The 13,769-nt window shown below is 53.6% G+C and overlaps 1 protein-coding gene across 1 annotated transcript in view; it reads left to right on the top strand.

The window, feature by feature from the left end:
- Thsd4 (thrombospondin type 1 domain containing 4) overlaps window positions 1–13,483 on the top strand; it is a 166,492-nt gene extending 153,009 nt beyond the window's left edge. Inside the window, exons 8-14 of the mRNA XM_070042979.1 lie at window positions 1,964–2,093; window positions 2,977–3,181; window positions 3,557–3,730; window positions 5,678–5,851; window positions 6,592–6,771; window positions 8,146–8,290; window positions 10,978–13,483. Of these exons, the coding sequence (XP_069899080.1) occupies window positions 1,964–2,093; window positions 2,977–3,181; window positions 3,557–3,730; window positions 5,678–5,851; window positions 6,592–6,771; window positions 8,146–8,290; window positions 10,978–11,204 (1,235 nt within the window). The 3' untranslated portion in view covers window positions 11,205–13,483. The remainder of the gene's footprint in view (window positions 1–1,963; window positions 2,094–2,976; window positions 3,182–3,556; window positions 3,731–5,677; window positions 5,852–6,591; window positions 6,772–8,145; window positions 8,291–10,977) is intronic.
- The last annotated feature ends 286 nt before the right edge of the window (window positions 13,484–13,769 follow it).

Genomic DNA, 13,769 nt, shown 5'->3' with positions numbered 1-13,769 from the left:
AGAAATTTGGACCCTTGGACATAATTAGGAGCTGAAAAAAAATGTCTCACAGCTGCTTCTAAAGTTCTTGTCTTTTTTTGTAAGAGCATTTATTCATTTGTAAGGCTTTTGAGAACAAGGGGGATGGGGGACCCCACCCCCCATGCTCCTCCCACAGACCTAATGACTTGATAACTCGAGGACTTGAGGCTTTCTTGCTTTATTTAGTTATTTTTTTGGTCGGTCATAGGGCTTGAACTCGGGGTCTGGGCACTGTCCCTGAGCTCTTTTTCCTCAAGGCTAGCGCTCTACCACTTAAGCCACACCTCCACGTCCCATTTTCTGGTGGTTCATTGGAGATAAGAGTCTCACAGATTTTCCTGCTTAGGCTGGCTTTGAACCTCGATCCTCAGATCTCAGCCTCCTGAGTAGCTAGGATAACAGGTGTGAGCCACCAGTGCTCACCTGGCGGCTTTCTTGCTTTAACCTAGCTCATGTTCGATGCGTTCTCTTCGAGTGTGGATGGGGAGATTTTGTTGACCCAACGTCCCGAAACTTTCCCAGGGAAAAATCAAATGCCGGTGGGATGTGAAACTCTTGTTTAAAAATAACATGCCAATTAAGCCAGATTATCTTTTCAATCAAAAACAGTACCAACTGTAAAAATGAGTAAGAAGCCACGATTGTACAGTTCCCATTTTGCTCAGCTCCATATCACCTTCCTTTCCCTAAGACAGTTCATTGAGGTTTTTTTTTTTAATTAACTTCAACAAACATTAAGCACATTTTGCTGAGTTCGAAGTGTCTGGTGAAGCACTGGTGAACCAGCCACTAAGGGATTAGAACCAGCTACTTGAGGTAGATCATCCCTTCCTGCTGGGCCACTGTGGGGCTGACTTTTCCACTCACAGCCCTGCATGCTCTGTGCATGTCCAGATTCCTAGCTGCCCCGCTTGGAGCCCCTCTTTTGATGGCACAAGGGCCACCCACGTAGATGGAGAATCTTCACATTACAATTGAAATGGTGGCAAGTCTGAGTTCCAGAAAATAGATGCCGAGCAGTTCGCAGCAAATGAACAGAGTTTGGGAATCAACATGGGCTCCTCCTAGCAGGTGTTGAACTGGCCTCGGCTATGGGGCAGATTGGGACCAGGGAGAAAGAAGGTCCCAGGGCTGGTCACTTAGAATCCTAACTTCTTCAGGGTCCACTAGTTTGAGCCAAGTACTGCCAGCAGGGGGCAGTAGAGAACAAGAGGAAAACGAGAATTAATCAAATTCCACTACACTGGGCTTTTTAACCCAACATAGATCTCTCCTTATTAAGCCAAGGACACTCGGCTATGCATATATATACAAAACCCTGATGCAGTTATTGATTTTAGCAAAGTACTAAACCTCTGATAAATATCCATTCCACAAACTTGTTTTAAGTACCCTACTTGCCAAACAGTAGGGTCCCAGGAATGAGTAGAAATTACTCCTGCCCTGTAGATGCTGTTCTTGGATAACCGAAATACCACGGAGTAAGTGCGCTGATGATAGAGGAAGGAATCAAGTCCATTCCAAAGGGGAAGGCAGCTTCTCCGGCTGTTCCAGAATCTTCTTTCCTCAGCCTGTCACCCAATCATAGCAGACCAGTGTGCTGGGCAGGCACTTTGATTCTAATTTAGCCACCTGGACACGCACACACTGTAGCCTACATCCCACGGGCTGTGTGAGCTCATCGCACTCCGTCTGGTGATCGCTTTTGTGCTCTCGAACTCCCCAGGAACTGGCCTTTATGAAGCATGCTGTGCACATGTCCAAAGCCCAAAGCCTGTCCACAAGAGACCGCAGCCATGGGGGGTGCTTGCTGTTGCACAGGTGGAGGACTGGAGAGGGGCGGCCTCCTGGCTGTGCTGGCATAGCCTAACTTTCCAGGGCCCAGGGCTGGCCCTCGCGGCTGCCCCTGTCCGGCCCTCATGGCTGTCCTTTGTCTCTCTAGGCTCACAGTACCCCGTGTTCCGCTGCGTGCACAGAAACACCCACGAAGAGGTTCCTGAGGGCTACTGCGACTCGAGCATGAAGCCGACCCCCGGGGAGGAGCCCTGCAGCCTCTCCCCCTGCCCTGCCTTGTAAGACCCTCATGACAGCCTTGGGTGGGTTTCTTTGGGGGGGGAGTGGTCGTGGGGTCTGAACTCTGGGCCTGGGCACTGTCCCTCAGCTCTTCCTCAAGGCGAGCGCTCTACCCCTTGAGTCACAGCGCCACTTCCAGGTTTTTCTGCTTATGTGGTGCTGAGGAATTGAACCCAGGGCCTCATGCATGCAAGGCAAGCACTCTACCACTGAGCCACCTTCCCAGTCCCCACAAGCGGGTTTCTCAACCAGTCCAAATGTGGTTTAGAAACATAAGACTATGGCCTGGAGATGTGGCTCAAGTGACAGAGAGCAAATTCTGAGGGGGGGGGGGAGGAGAAAGAAGTGGGAAGGAGAGGAGAGGAGAAAAGAGGAGAGGGGAGAGGAGAAAAGAGGAAGGGGGGCTGGGGATGTGGCTTAGTGGTAGAGTGTTTGCCTAACGTGCATGAAGCCCTAGGTTCGACTCCTCAGTACCACATAAAACAGAAAAAGCCGGAAGTGGCACTGTGGCTCAAGTGGTATGGCACTAGCCTTGAGCAAATGAAGCTCAGGGACAGTGCCCAGGCCCTGAGTTCAAGCCCCAGGACTGGCAAAAAAAAAAAAAAAAAAAAAAAAAAGAGGAAAGAAGAGAGGGAGGCAGGAGGGAGGGAGGGAGGGAAGATGGGAAGGAGGATGAGAGGGAGGGAGGGAGGGTGGGAGGGAAGGTGGGCTGCTTGGCAAGCCATCTGCCTCTCAGCCAAGCATGGGACCTGGTGGCTGCTCAGACAGCCAGCCTGCTCTTCAGAGAATGGAAGCAAGCAGAAGAGAACGGGGGTTCGGCAGCCAGCCATGAACCCCCCTGCTGACCCAGGCTCTGTCCCTCTCACCCTGGTGCCTGGCCAGCTGGGACATCGGCGAGTGGTCGGAGTGCAGCAAGACCTGCGGCCTGGGCCTGCAGCACCGCCAGGTGCTGTGCCGCCAGGTGTATGCCAACCGCAGCCTCACGGTGCAGCCCTACCGCTGCCAACACCTGGAGAAGCCGGAGACCACCAGCACCTGCCAGCTCAAGATCTGCAGCGAGTGGCAGATCCGGACCGACTGGAGCTCGGTGGGCCCTCCCCTCCGGCTCCCTCCAGCCCCAGCCAAGGGGGACAGTCCTCAGGGCACCCCGGGGTGGGGGGGCAACACTGGGTGCCCACACACCGCAGAGTGCATTCACTTGCTCATGTGCACCACCCACCACTTCCACAAGGGGGCACTGTGGGCTCCCAGGCCTTCGGACCTCACCAGCAGAGCCAGCTCCTCTCCATTTTGCCCTTTCAGTTTCTAGATGGGTAAACTGAGGCACGGGGAAGGTTCCATGTAAGAGGCCTGAGAGAAATGGGCTGGGGTGTTTCCTAGGACTCGGATCCCCCCCTCCCCCTGCCCCCAGGGTCTGTCACCTGCTGGGGACAGGGCACTGACCCACGCTTGTGTGCTCTAGTGCTCTGTGCCCTGCGGGGTGGGGCAGAGGACGCGCGTGGTGAGGTGTGTGAGCAACCTCGGGGACGTGGTGGATGATGAGGAGTGTAACATGAAGGTGCGGCCGGGTGACATCGAGAACTGCGACGCGGGCCCCTGCGCCAGGAGCTGGTTCCTCACCGAGTGGAGCGAGAGGGTGAGTGTCCCCGTGTCCCCACACTCCCTGTGTCTCCGCAGACAGACCAGGGCCTCCCAGGCCGCCGCCTTCCAACCCTCAGTGATGGCCAAGTGTCACTTCAGGTGAGGTTCAGAGTTCAGGCCTAGCCATCACTCAGGGCCAAATACAAAGTCAGTGGTAGCCTTGGAGCTTTCCTCCACTCGACCTGCCTTGCCTTGTGTTTTCCTGGCAGTACTGGCACTAGCTAGGCAGGTGCTCGGCCACTTGTGCCTCACCCTTTTGGCTTTGGTTAATTTTTTCCACAAAATAAAAAATAAGACCTGGTGCAGCCTGGACTGTGATCCTCCTGTTTGTACTTCCCGCATAGCTGGGATGCTGGCAGGTGTCGTGCGGCAGGGCATCGGTGTCAGCACACGGGTGCATGTGGGTGATGTCTCTGACCTCCAACAGCACAAGCTGGTACAAGGGTGTGTGGGCCTGTAGGGAGGTAAAATTTGCCCTCCACCCTCTGGGGCTCCAGGGTTCCAGCCTGTGTACTGAACAGGAGAAAGGCACGCGAACGTCTTTTGATGGTAGTATTTTTTTGTTTTTGTTGTTTTGTCGGTCATGGGGCCTGAACTCTGGGCCTAGATGCTGTCCCTCAGCTCTTCGGCTCAAGGCTAGCGCTCTACCACTTGAGCCACAGCGCCACTTCTGGGTTTTTTTCTGCTTATGTGGTGCTGAGGAATCAAACCCAGGGCCTCATGCATGCAAGGCAAGCGCTCTACCACTGAGCCACCTTCCCAGCCCCTGATGGTAGTATTTTTTTAATGTGGGATGGAGGACTTTCACAGGAAAGAAGTCGCTGGTCTCCAGGGCTTATACCCCACTTTAATAAAGGAAAATAAAATGCGGAGATCTTACTAGACAAAGAGAAGGACAATGAGAATGACAGAGAACTACCTGGGTTCGCCACTGGGGGGCAGTGGTCTTTGATTAATGCTCATCCCCACCACTGGGTGGCACCCTAGCTGCATCATCTCTGTGGCTTTTGATCTTGTCCGTGCACTGGGTGCTGGCGCGGCCTTCAAGCAAGAACCTCTCTGAGCACTTCCTGCTGGGGGAGAGGGGGGCGGGAGGCCTGCCCTGCTCTGCAGCCATCGCTACTCTGACTTTTTCCACTGGGAGACAATCTTTAAAAACTAGACAGTAGCATGCGAAGATGGAGGTGTTGGTAAAGCGACAGGGTGATCAGGGTCTCCTGCCTTTTCTCACCCCTTCTTTACAGTTCTGTTGGCTTTGTCTATGTACAAAGGGTAATGTTAAAGCAGGGGTCACCGCGGGAAAGAGGCAGAGATGGCTATCCCTGGCACACGGAGAATCACAGACGATCCCTTAGTCCCTGTCCTAGACAAACCTACCTTCTACAGAGAACAGAGAGGGAGGTAAAAGTCAGGATGGTCACAGAGGAAGAAAGCACAATTCTAAGAGCCGTGACGATTCTGAGATATGAAGAGTGCCTTGCCCAGGGCGGTCTAGACAGCTTCACTAGAAGAGATGCTGTCGGAGCAGAGCCTCCATGGACTCTGGCATCTCCTGGTGAAAGGGAACAGCATTCCAGGCAGAGGACCAGCCTGCACGAGGCCTCTGAGCATGGTACATCCAGGCAAAAGCCAATGAGAGGAGGGGGGACAGGCTCACGCCTGTCATCAAGCTACTCTGGAGGCTGAGATCTGAAGGTCAAGGTTCCAAGCCAGCCTGGGCAGGAAAGGCTGTGAGATTCATCTCCAATGAACCACCAAAAAGCTGGAAGTGGAGCTATGGGTCATGTGGTCAAGCACCAGCCCCAGTACCAGCACACACACACACACACACACACAAGGAAGTTACGTAATATTCAGGGAGGTTGGGGGACAGTGTGGTGTTTGTACTTGACGTCATCTGGGGGGGACGGGCTCCTCTCATACGCCCCTCCTGTCTCAACAGTGCTCAGCCGAGTGCGGGGCCGGAGTACGCACTCGCTCCGTCCTGTGCATGACCAGCCACGTGAGCAGCCTGCCTCTGGAGGGCTGTGGAAACAACCGGCCGGCGGAGGCCACGCCATGTGACCACGGGCCCTGCACGGGCAAGGTGGAGTGGTTCTCGGGGAGCTGGAGTCAGGTGAGTAGGAGGCCCAGCCGAGAGGCGCTGGGCAGCCTCAGCCTGCATGGAGGGGATCCCATCAACGCTAGCAAGGGGAGGGGAGGCGGGAACAGGCTGTGTGTGCCACTTTCTGGGTGACTTGATTTCGTTCTGTGGCTTCATGCATACAGAACTGATAACGAAGGCTCTTTGATAATGACTTTAATTTTTTTTTTAATCCAGAAGTATTAGGGGCTGGGAAGGTGGCTTAGTGGTAGAGTGCTAGCCTCGAGCACAGAGAGGTTCAGGGACAGTGCCCAGGCCCTGAGGTCAAACTCCAGGACTGGCAAACAAAAGCATGAGAGCTGAGTATGGTCGCTCAGCCTGTAATCCCAGCTTCTTGGGAAGCAGACGTCAGGGCTGCTTGGCCCCTGTGGGCCAGCAGGGGGCGCTGTCCTGTGTCCAGAGCGTCTGCGTGTGTGAGTCCCTGCACAGGTTAATCTGCTCACACTCCCAGAGCCTCCTAAGAGCCAGAGGATCGGCCATGGCTTTACCCCTTCTGGAGATGTCTGACTAAGGGACAGAAGGGACATGGCCAGAACCCAGTGTCCCCTGGAGGGAGTATGGGCGCTGACTCCACTGGGTGGACAGAGCTGTCAGAAAACCCGGAATCCACTGCAGCTTCTTCCCTGCGGACCTGGCCATGTCCCCCAGGGCTGTGCCCCGCTGTGTGCTCACCGCAGCCCTGTCCCCATCTGTCCCTGCCCCGCTCTCCTCAGTGCTCCGTGGAGTGCGGCAGCGGGGTTCAGCAGAGGGAGGTGATCTGCGTGCGGAAGGACGAGGATGCCTTCGTGGTGCTGGATCCCCAAGAGTGCTCCTCCCTGGAGCGGCCCCCCAGACAGCAGCCCTGCCGCCGCCAGCCCTGCGGGGCCACCTGGTTCAGCACCGAGTGGAGCGCGGTGAGTCCCAGCATGCTTTGCACAGGGCCTCTGCTGCAGCCACTCACCAGGCCCCACCCACCGGGGCCTTGCCTGGACCATGGAGAAGCCCACACGTACCAGGCCCATGCCTAGACCACAGGGCAGTCTATACACACCAGGGTGGTCAGGCCTAGGCTGGTCCACAGAACAGTCTACCTCCCCTATGGCAGTCTACTGCAGGGAATCACTGCCAATCTTGATTTCTACATGGTAGAAGTCCTCAGGAAGGCGGGGAAGGTGGCTTAGTGGTAGAGCACTGGCCTAGCATGCATGAAGCCCTGGGTTCGATTCCTCAGCACCACATAAACAGAAAAAAACAGAAGTGGTGCTGTGACTCAAGTGGTAGAGTGTTAGCCTTGGGCAAAAGAAGCTCAGGGACAGTGCCCAGGCCCTGAGTTCAAGCCCCTGGACTGGCAAAAAAGAAAAGTTCTCAGGAAGCAACTCTGCTAAGATGAGTGCTATCTCAGTCATGATGATGATCTTCCCCAGGGGCATGGCTCAGGTGATAGAAGCGAGCCATCTGTACCTGGCTTGACCCTGATTTTTAAGGGGAAAAAAATGATTGAAAAATTTATGAGATTCACAAGACAAGTAAAAATAGGGTCAATGGATGTGTATTTAAAAATAAGGACCAGGTGCTGGTGGCTCACACCTGTCATCCTAGCTACTCAGGAGGCTGAGATCTGAGGATCAAGGTTGAAAGCCAGCCCAGGCAGGAAAGTCCATGAGACTCTTAACCTCCAATGAACTACAAAAAGCCAGAAATGGCTGGGCAGTGGTGGCTCATACCTGTAATCCTAGCTACTCAGGAGGTTGAGATCTGAGGATTGCAGTTTAGCCTGGGCAGGAAAATCCCTGAGACTCTCATCTCCAATTAACCACCAGAAAACTGGAAGTGGCACTGTGGCTCAAGTGATAGAGTGCTTGCCTTGAGTTGAAGAGCTCAGGGACAACACTCAGGCCCAGAGTTCAAGCCCCCACAATCAACCCCCCCACCAAAAAAAAAGACCAGAAATGGAGCTGTAGCTCAAATGGTAGAGTGGTAGCCTTGAGCACAAACGTTCAGGAGCAACGCCCAGGCTCATAGTTCAAACCCCAGAACCAGCAAAGAAACAAAAAGATAATCGGATACTATTGCTTGTTCATTTTAGGTATAGCAGTGGTAGGAATGGAAGGATCCTTGGTTGGAGACAGAGGACAGCATGGGGGGGGGGGGTGGAGAGGGGACACGGGTGGCCTGGTTGATGGCAGTGTGGCTGTTTCTCCCAAGTTCAGATGTTCGAGATCCCCCAGTCCACCCTGTGGGCCCCCACCCTGTGGACATGGTCTAACTTCTTCCCTCCATGCCTCCAGTGCTCCAAGACCTGCCAGGGTGGCTTCCGGGTCCGGGAAGTGCGCTGTCTGTCAGATGACATGACCCTCAGTGACCTCTGCGACCCCCACCTGAAGCCAGAAGAGCGAGAGTCCTGTAACCCTCAGGACTGCCTCCCGGAAGTGGGTGAGTGGAGCCCAGTGCCCAAGGGCCACGGTTTGTTCAGCTCTGTGGAAAGTCCTCCAGGGTGGACACGCCAGGGGTGCATGACCCCACATTTGTCCCAGGCAGGAGGTCACAACAGCAGCAGATTCCCGGCTCTATAGTTTATATCACGTCGTTGCATGGAAGGAAAAGGAAGGGAGAGGGAGAAAACTAGGAAAGATTGGGGCTAGGAAGGTGGATCCGTGGTACAGTGTTTGCCTTGCATGCATGAGGCCCTGGGTTCGATTCCTCAGCACCACATAAGCAGAAAAAGCCAGAAGTGGTGCTGTGGCTCAAGTGGTAGAGTGCTAGCCTTGAGCTGAAGAGCTGAGGGACAGCGCCCAGGCCCAGAGTTCAGGCCCCACGACCAACAAAAGAAAAACAAAAAAAGGAAAGATCGCAAAGAAACTGCTTTAGACACATGTCTTGAGGAAATGCATTGCAATCGGTAACAACACAGTGTCCACCAGGCTGAGGAATAAACATTAAAGGACTTGCCTGCGGATACACCAAAATGTTCATTGGCATGAGCATAACCCACACAGCTGAAACTTAATTTAAATTTGGGTGCATGATCGTTGCTCACATTGTTTGGTGCAAGGTTGCATAAGGCAACTTGGAAGAGTTGTATACACAGAGTTGCCTGCTTGTCTCTGGCGTGGTGCGGTCATGGTTCATTACAGACAGCAGGACTTTCCATTTCCTTGGGAGTGATGATCGAAAGCAGGGCGTGACAACCATAACCCATTCAGGCTTGCTGAAGGCCTGTTACTCAGCCCCAGACGTGTCAAAGGTTGCTGACTAATAGGATATGATAGGAGAAGTGTTTTTTCCTTTTCTTTTTCTACCACTCTAGGTTATTGACATTTGTCTGTGGTGGCTTTTCAAAGCGGGGTGGGGGGGGGGGTCGGGGGTGGGGGGAATGTTAGCCACCAGTTATATAAAATCCACTTGAACTACACAATTAACAAAATAGGATATAGAGACAAAACTTCGGTTGTCTTTGATCTGGCTCAAAATTGTACTGTCACTGCTAAAGCAATTGTGGCACATAACTATAATATCTAAGCAAAAAGTAGGAGGATCACTGTCCAAGGCTGGCTAGGCAAAAGCATGAGATCCTGTCTGAAGCAAACAAAGAAACAGACAGAAAAACGAAAAAGCCAAAGGACTGGAGTTTTGGTTCCAGTGGTAGAGTACTTATTAAGCTTGAAGCCTGAGTTCAGTCCCCACTACCTCCAAGAAATAAATAGGACAAAAACTTTTAAGAGAAACTATAGGAGAAATTTTTTTTCCAAGTAAGGATTTCTTAAAATGAAAAGCAAAAATACAGACGACAAAGGAAAATGCTGCCCCTATCCATTACACTAAAATATGTAATTTCTGCTTATCAAACACCACCATAAACAAAGGGATATGAAAATCCACAGAATGGCCGAGGATCCTTCCAGCCCAGTGAACAACAAAGATTTGGCTCTGTTCTGTATACAGGGTTTCATGAATCATTTTTGTAAAAATGTACCTAAATTAGGAAATTGGAGATAGGAAGAGCGTTTCTCAGCAGGGACTTAAATGCTACTCTGTATGTGATATAATTCCCAAGCTCCTGGGATGATTGTGTGGTCACTAGCTCAGCCAAAAACACCACATGGTGGGGGAAAAAATACACATGTGACCTTCTGCAAAGGGCATAAACAGTCACCCCTGGTTCAGAGAGAGAATCTGGGGAGCAATTCAGCAAGACTGAGAAACAAAACTATGTAAAAGGCTTCACTTTTAGGAAAGAAGGTTGGAAAGCCAGACACTGGTGGCTCATGCCTGTCATCCTAGCTACTTAGGAGGCTGAGATCTGAGAATCACAGTTCAAAGCCAGCCGGGCCAGGAAAAGTCTGTAAGACTCTTATCTCCAATAAATCACGGGAAAATCAGAGGTGTGGCTCAAAGTGGTAGATTGCTAGCCTTGGGACAGCACCCAGGCCCTGAGTTCAAGCCCCATGGGGGGGGGGGGGGGTAGGGGGGTTGATCCAGGTATGCTGCTCATATCTATAATCCTCAGGATGCTGAGGATCGAAGTTCAAAACCAGCCCAAGCAGACAAATTCATGACATCCTTATTCTCAAAATAACTACCAAAAAGCCCAACGTGGAGCTGTGGCTCAAGTAGTAGAGCACCAGCTGTGAATGAAAAAACTAAAGGTGTGTGGGAGGCCCTGAGTTCACACCCCTGTGGTTGGCAGAACAAGAAAGCAAAGAATGCAGGAATATTTAAGAATGACAAACCTCACTGGGGGCTCTGTTACCTGTAGGAGGTGCCCCCTCCCCATCTAAAGGGCTCTGGGCCAGGATTTTTTTTTGAAGGGGGGGGAGGTTCTTTGGCTGGGCCTTTTGTGGGGCTTGAACTCTGGGCCTGGGCGCTGTTCCTCAGCTCTTCAGCTCAAGGCTAGCACTCTACCATTTGAGCCACAGCACCACTTCCGGTTTTCTGGTGGTTCATTAGAGAACAGAGTCTCACAGACTTTTCCTGCCTGGGCTGGCTCTGAACCTCGATCCTCAGATCTCAGCCTCCTGAGTAGCTAGGATGACAGGTGTGAGCCACCAGCATCTGGATGGCTCAGGATCTTTTCTGACACCCATGTTCCCTCTCCCCCCCGCCCCCCCGCTCCCCTGCAGATGCAAGCTGCCAGGACAAGTACTTCAACTGCAACGTGGTGGTACAGGCACGGCTCTGCATCTACCAGTACTACCAAGGCGCCTGCTGTGCTTCCTGTGCCCGTGTGGCACGCCGGGCCGGCTCCCCGGGGCGCAGGAAACGCAGCCCGGAGGGCAGGGCCGCGCCACTGCCCTCAGACAGCCGCGAGCCTGACACCAACAAAACCACCACCACCCCTGCCTTCTGAAGCTCCCCATGTGGTCCAGGTGCTGTGTGCACAGTACTCTTAATGGCTCCCTAGAGCCGGGGCCTAGGTGCCCGGCCACTGCCAACACAGCCCCCTCCCCATCCTGCTACGCAAGCACGGCCTGGTCCCCAGGTCTACCAGCCTGATCAAAAGCACCCACTGGGTTATGACAAGGGCAGCGCCCCCTGCCCTGGGCCCCTTTATGCGGTGCTGGGGCCTGAGCCGGCCACGCGTGCACCATGCCCCCCCACAGGGGCAGCAGTCACAGAGAGCCAGGCTTTGTGGCACTGGGGGCCACGGACACCACCCCAAGATGGGCCACGGAGACACTGCTCAGGGGCAGAGCCAAGGGCCCACCGCCATGGTCCACGCACAGCCTCGCCCACCAACCGGCCCAGAGTGAAGGCGCTGCTTTGCTGACCCAGAGGTGGATGGAGAAGATGGCTGGCCCCGAACCAAGTCCAACACCAGCACTGGTGTTTTAGGTGTCTTTAGATGTCCCTTTTCCCTTCTGTGACAGTCACGGGGGCCTTTCTGATGGCTCTGCAGATCTTACCAAAGTCCGTCCTCAAGCCAACGGTCCCAGGAGACAGGAGAGCCACAGGGGTCCCTCCTGTCCAAGGACAGGATCCCCACTTCCCTGCCATTCCCCCCTCCCCCACGCCTTACCCCCTTCTTCCAACACAGCTGTGGTTTCCCAAGTTCATTCCTGTTGGTATTCACCAATCCCGACTGTTTTCCTAGATTTTCATTCCAGCTCCCGCTGCCAGTCTTCTAGCACAGCTCACCCTGCAGGGCCTGCGAGCAGCGGAGGGGAGCCCAGAAAACTGCTGTACCCCCACATACAGCACCCGTGTCTCCCTGTCTCTCCCAGGGTCTGGGCCGCCTCCTCCTCCTCCTTCTCCTCTGGCCTCACCTCCTCATGGGTTGGAAGGTGGAACTTAAATTTATATCTTGATACTGTTTTATATTCCTGAAGCCGGTACTGCCTCAATCTCTACTCTGAATTTCACAACTAGGTAAGGGAAAGCGATGGTGTTTTGTTTTGTTTTTTCCTCCCCAAGATCAACAAAGCACATGAGTGGCTCACGCCTGTAATCCCAGCTACTCAGGAGGCTGGGATGTGAGGATCAGGTTTTGAAGTTAGGTTGAGCTGTGGTTCTCTGTTGCAGAGATCACAAGCAACATGGTCAGGGCTCTGCCGGTCCAGCCACACTGCACCTGCGCAGCAGACTCAACATGACTGCCTGCCCGGGCCTATACTAGCATGGAGGCCAGGCCTAGACCTGGCCGGGCCATTCACTGATCTCTCTAGTGCACCTGCGCCAGCACAAACCAGTTCCATCCTAGGCCTCCTGAGCCTCCTCATTCCTGGTTCCATGAAGACCCCGAGGGACCAGGCCAAAGTGATCATGAGAAGATGGAAACATCCAGACACTGGGGCCCTTGGCCTCAGCCCTACTGGAACCTTCCAGATGCAGAGCCCTGGCCTCAGTGAACATAAATGCCCCCACAGCCCCCTCCATCGAGTCTGACAGAGGACTTGTTTTGTTCTCACTTACTGTTTTGTTCTTTGCAAACACGAGGTGTTTGTGGGGGGCGGGGGGGGGGGTTCTGCGCTGTGCCCATGGAAGCTCCCTGGCGGGTTCATGGTGGATTCGAACCCCTGCGCCTCCTCTCAAGGCGCCCTCCGGGTCTGTGCCTAGATCATTGCCCCCTTCCTGTCTTCAACCTTTTTTTTTCTTCTTCTGCCAGTCCTGGGGCTTGAACTCAGGACCCGGGCACTGTCCCTGAGCTTCTTTTGCTCAAGGCTAGCACTCTACCACTTGAGCCACAGCACCACTTCTGGCTTTTTCTGTGTATGTGGTACTGAGGAATCGAACCCAGGGCTTCCTGCATGCTAGGCAAGCACTCTACCACCAAGCCACCTTCCCAGCCCCTGTCTTAAATCTTCCTCCTTTTCTCCTTCCTCCTCCCCCACCCCACTTCTCCCAGTAGCTTGCTGGCAGCCGGCACAGGCGGGCTGGCCGCATCAGGGAGGGCTGGGAGGACAGGGCAGTACATTCCCTCTGCCGACACCGCCGGCCCAGCCTGGCCCAGCTCAACCTAACCTAGACCTCCATGTCTCCTTGGTAGTGTTAAATTATTACATAAAGGTGGGAGGAGAGGTGGATTATGGGTAAATGCGATCTGTTTTCGGTAAAAGTGACAACTATTTTTGTGTATGACTAATTTATTTTTATTGTAAAAATGCAATAAACCTGCTTCGTTCACCTGTGTGTGTGTGTGTGTGTGTGTGTGTGTGTGTGTGTGTGTGTGTGTGTGTGTGTGTGTGTGTGTTCTCTGGTCCTGATTCAGCCTTCTTCCCAATGCAGAAGACACAGCCGTTTCTTTAGGGCTGGCAGAGTGCATCTCAGTTGCCTGTGCACCTGTTCGTGTGGGGAATAGGGAGAGGAAAACTGTTTTTTGCAGCATTTTCTAACTGTGTTAGCCCTTAGGGTGTTCAAGCCTCCCCCAGACAGGATCCAGGAGTTCACAATGCTGATCTGGACCCCAGATGACTCC

This window comes from Dipodomys merriami, unplaced genomic scaffold (assembly GCF_024711535.1).
Source record: "Dipodomys merriami isolate MVZ:Mamm:240054 unplaced genomic scaffold, mDipMer1.0.p SCAF_33, whole genome shotgun sequence".
In the NCBI taxonomy this organism is placed as follows: domain Eukaryota; kingdom Metazoa; phylum Chordata; class Mammalia; order Rodentia; family Heteromyidae; genus Dipodomys; species Dipodomys merriami.
This window is presented reverse-complemented; position numbering and strand designations above follow the sequence as displayed.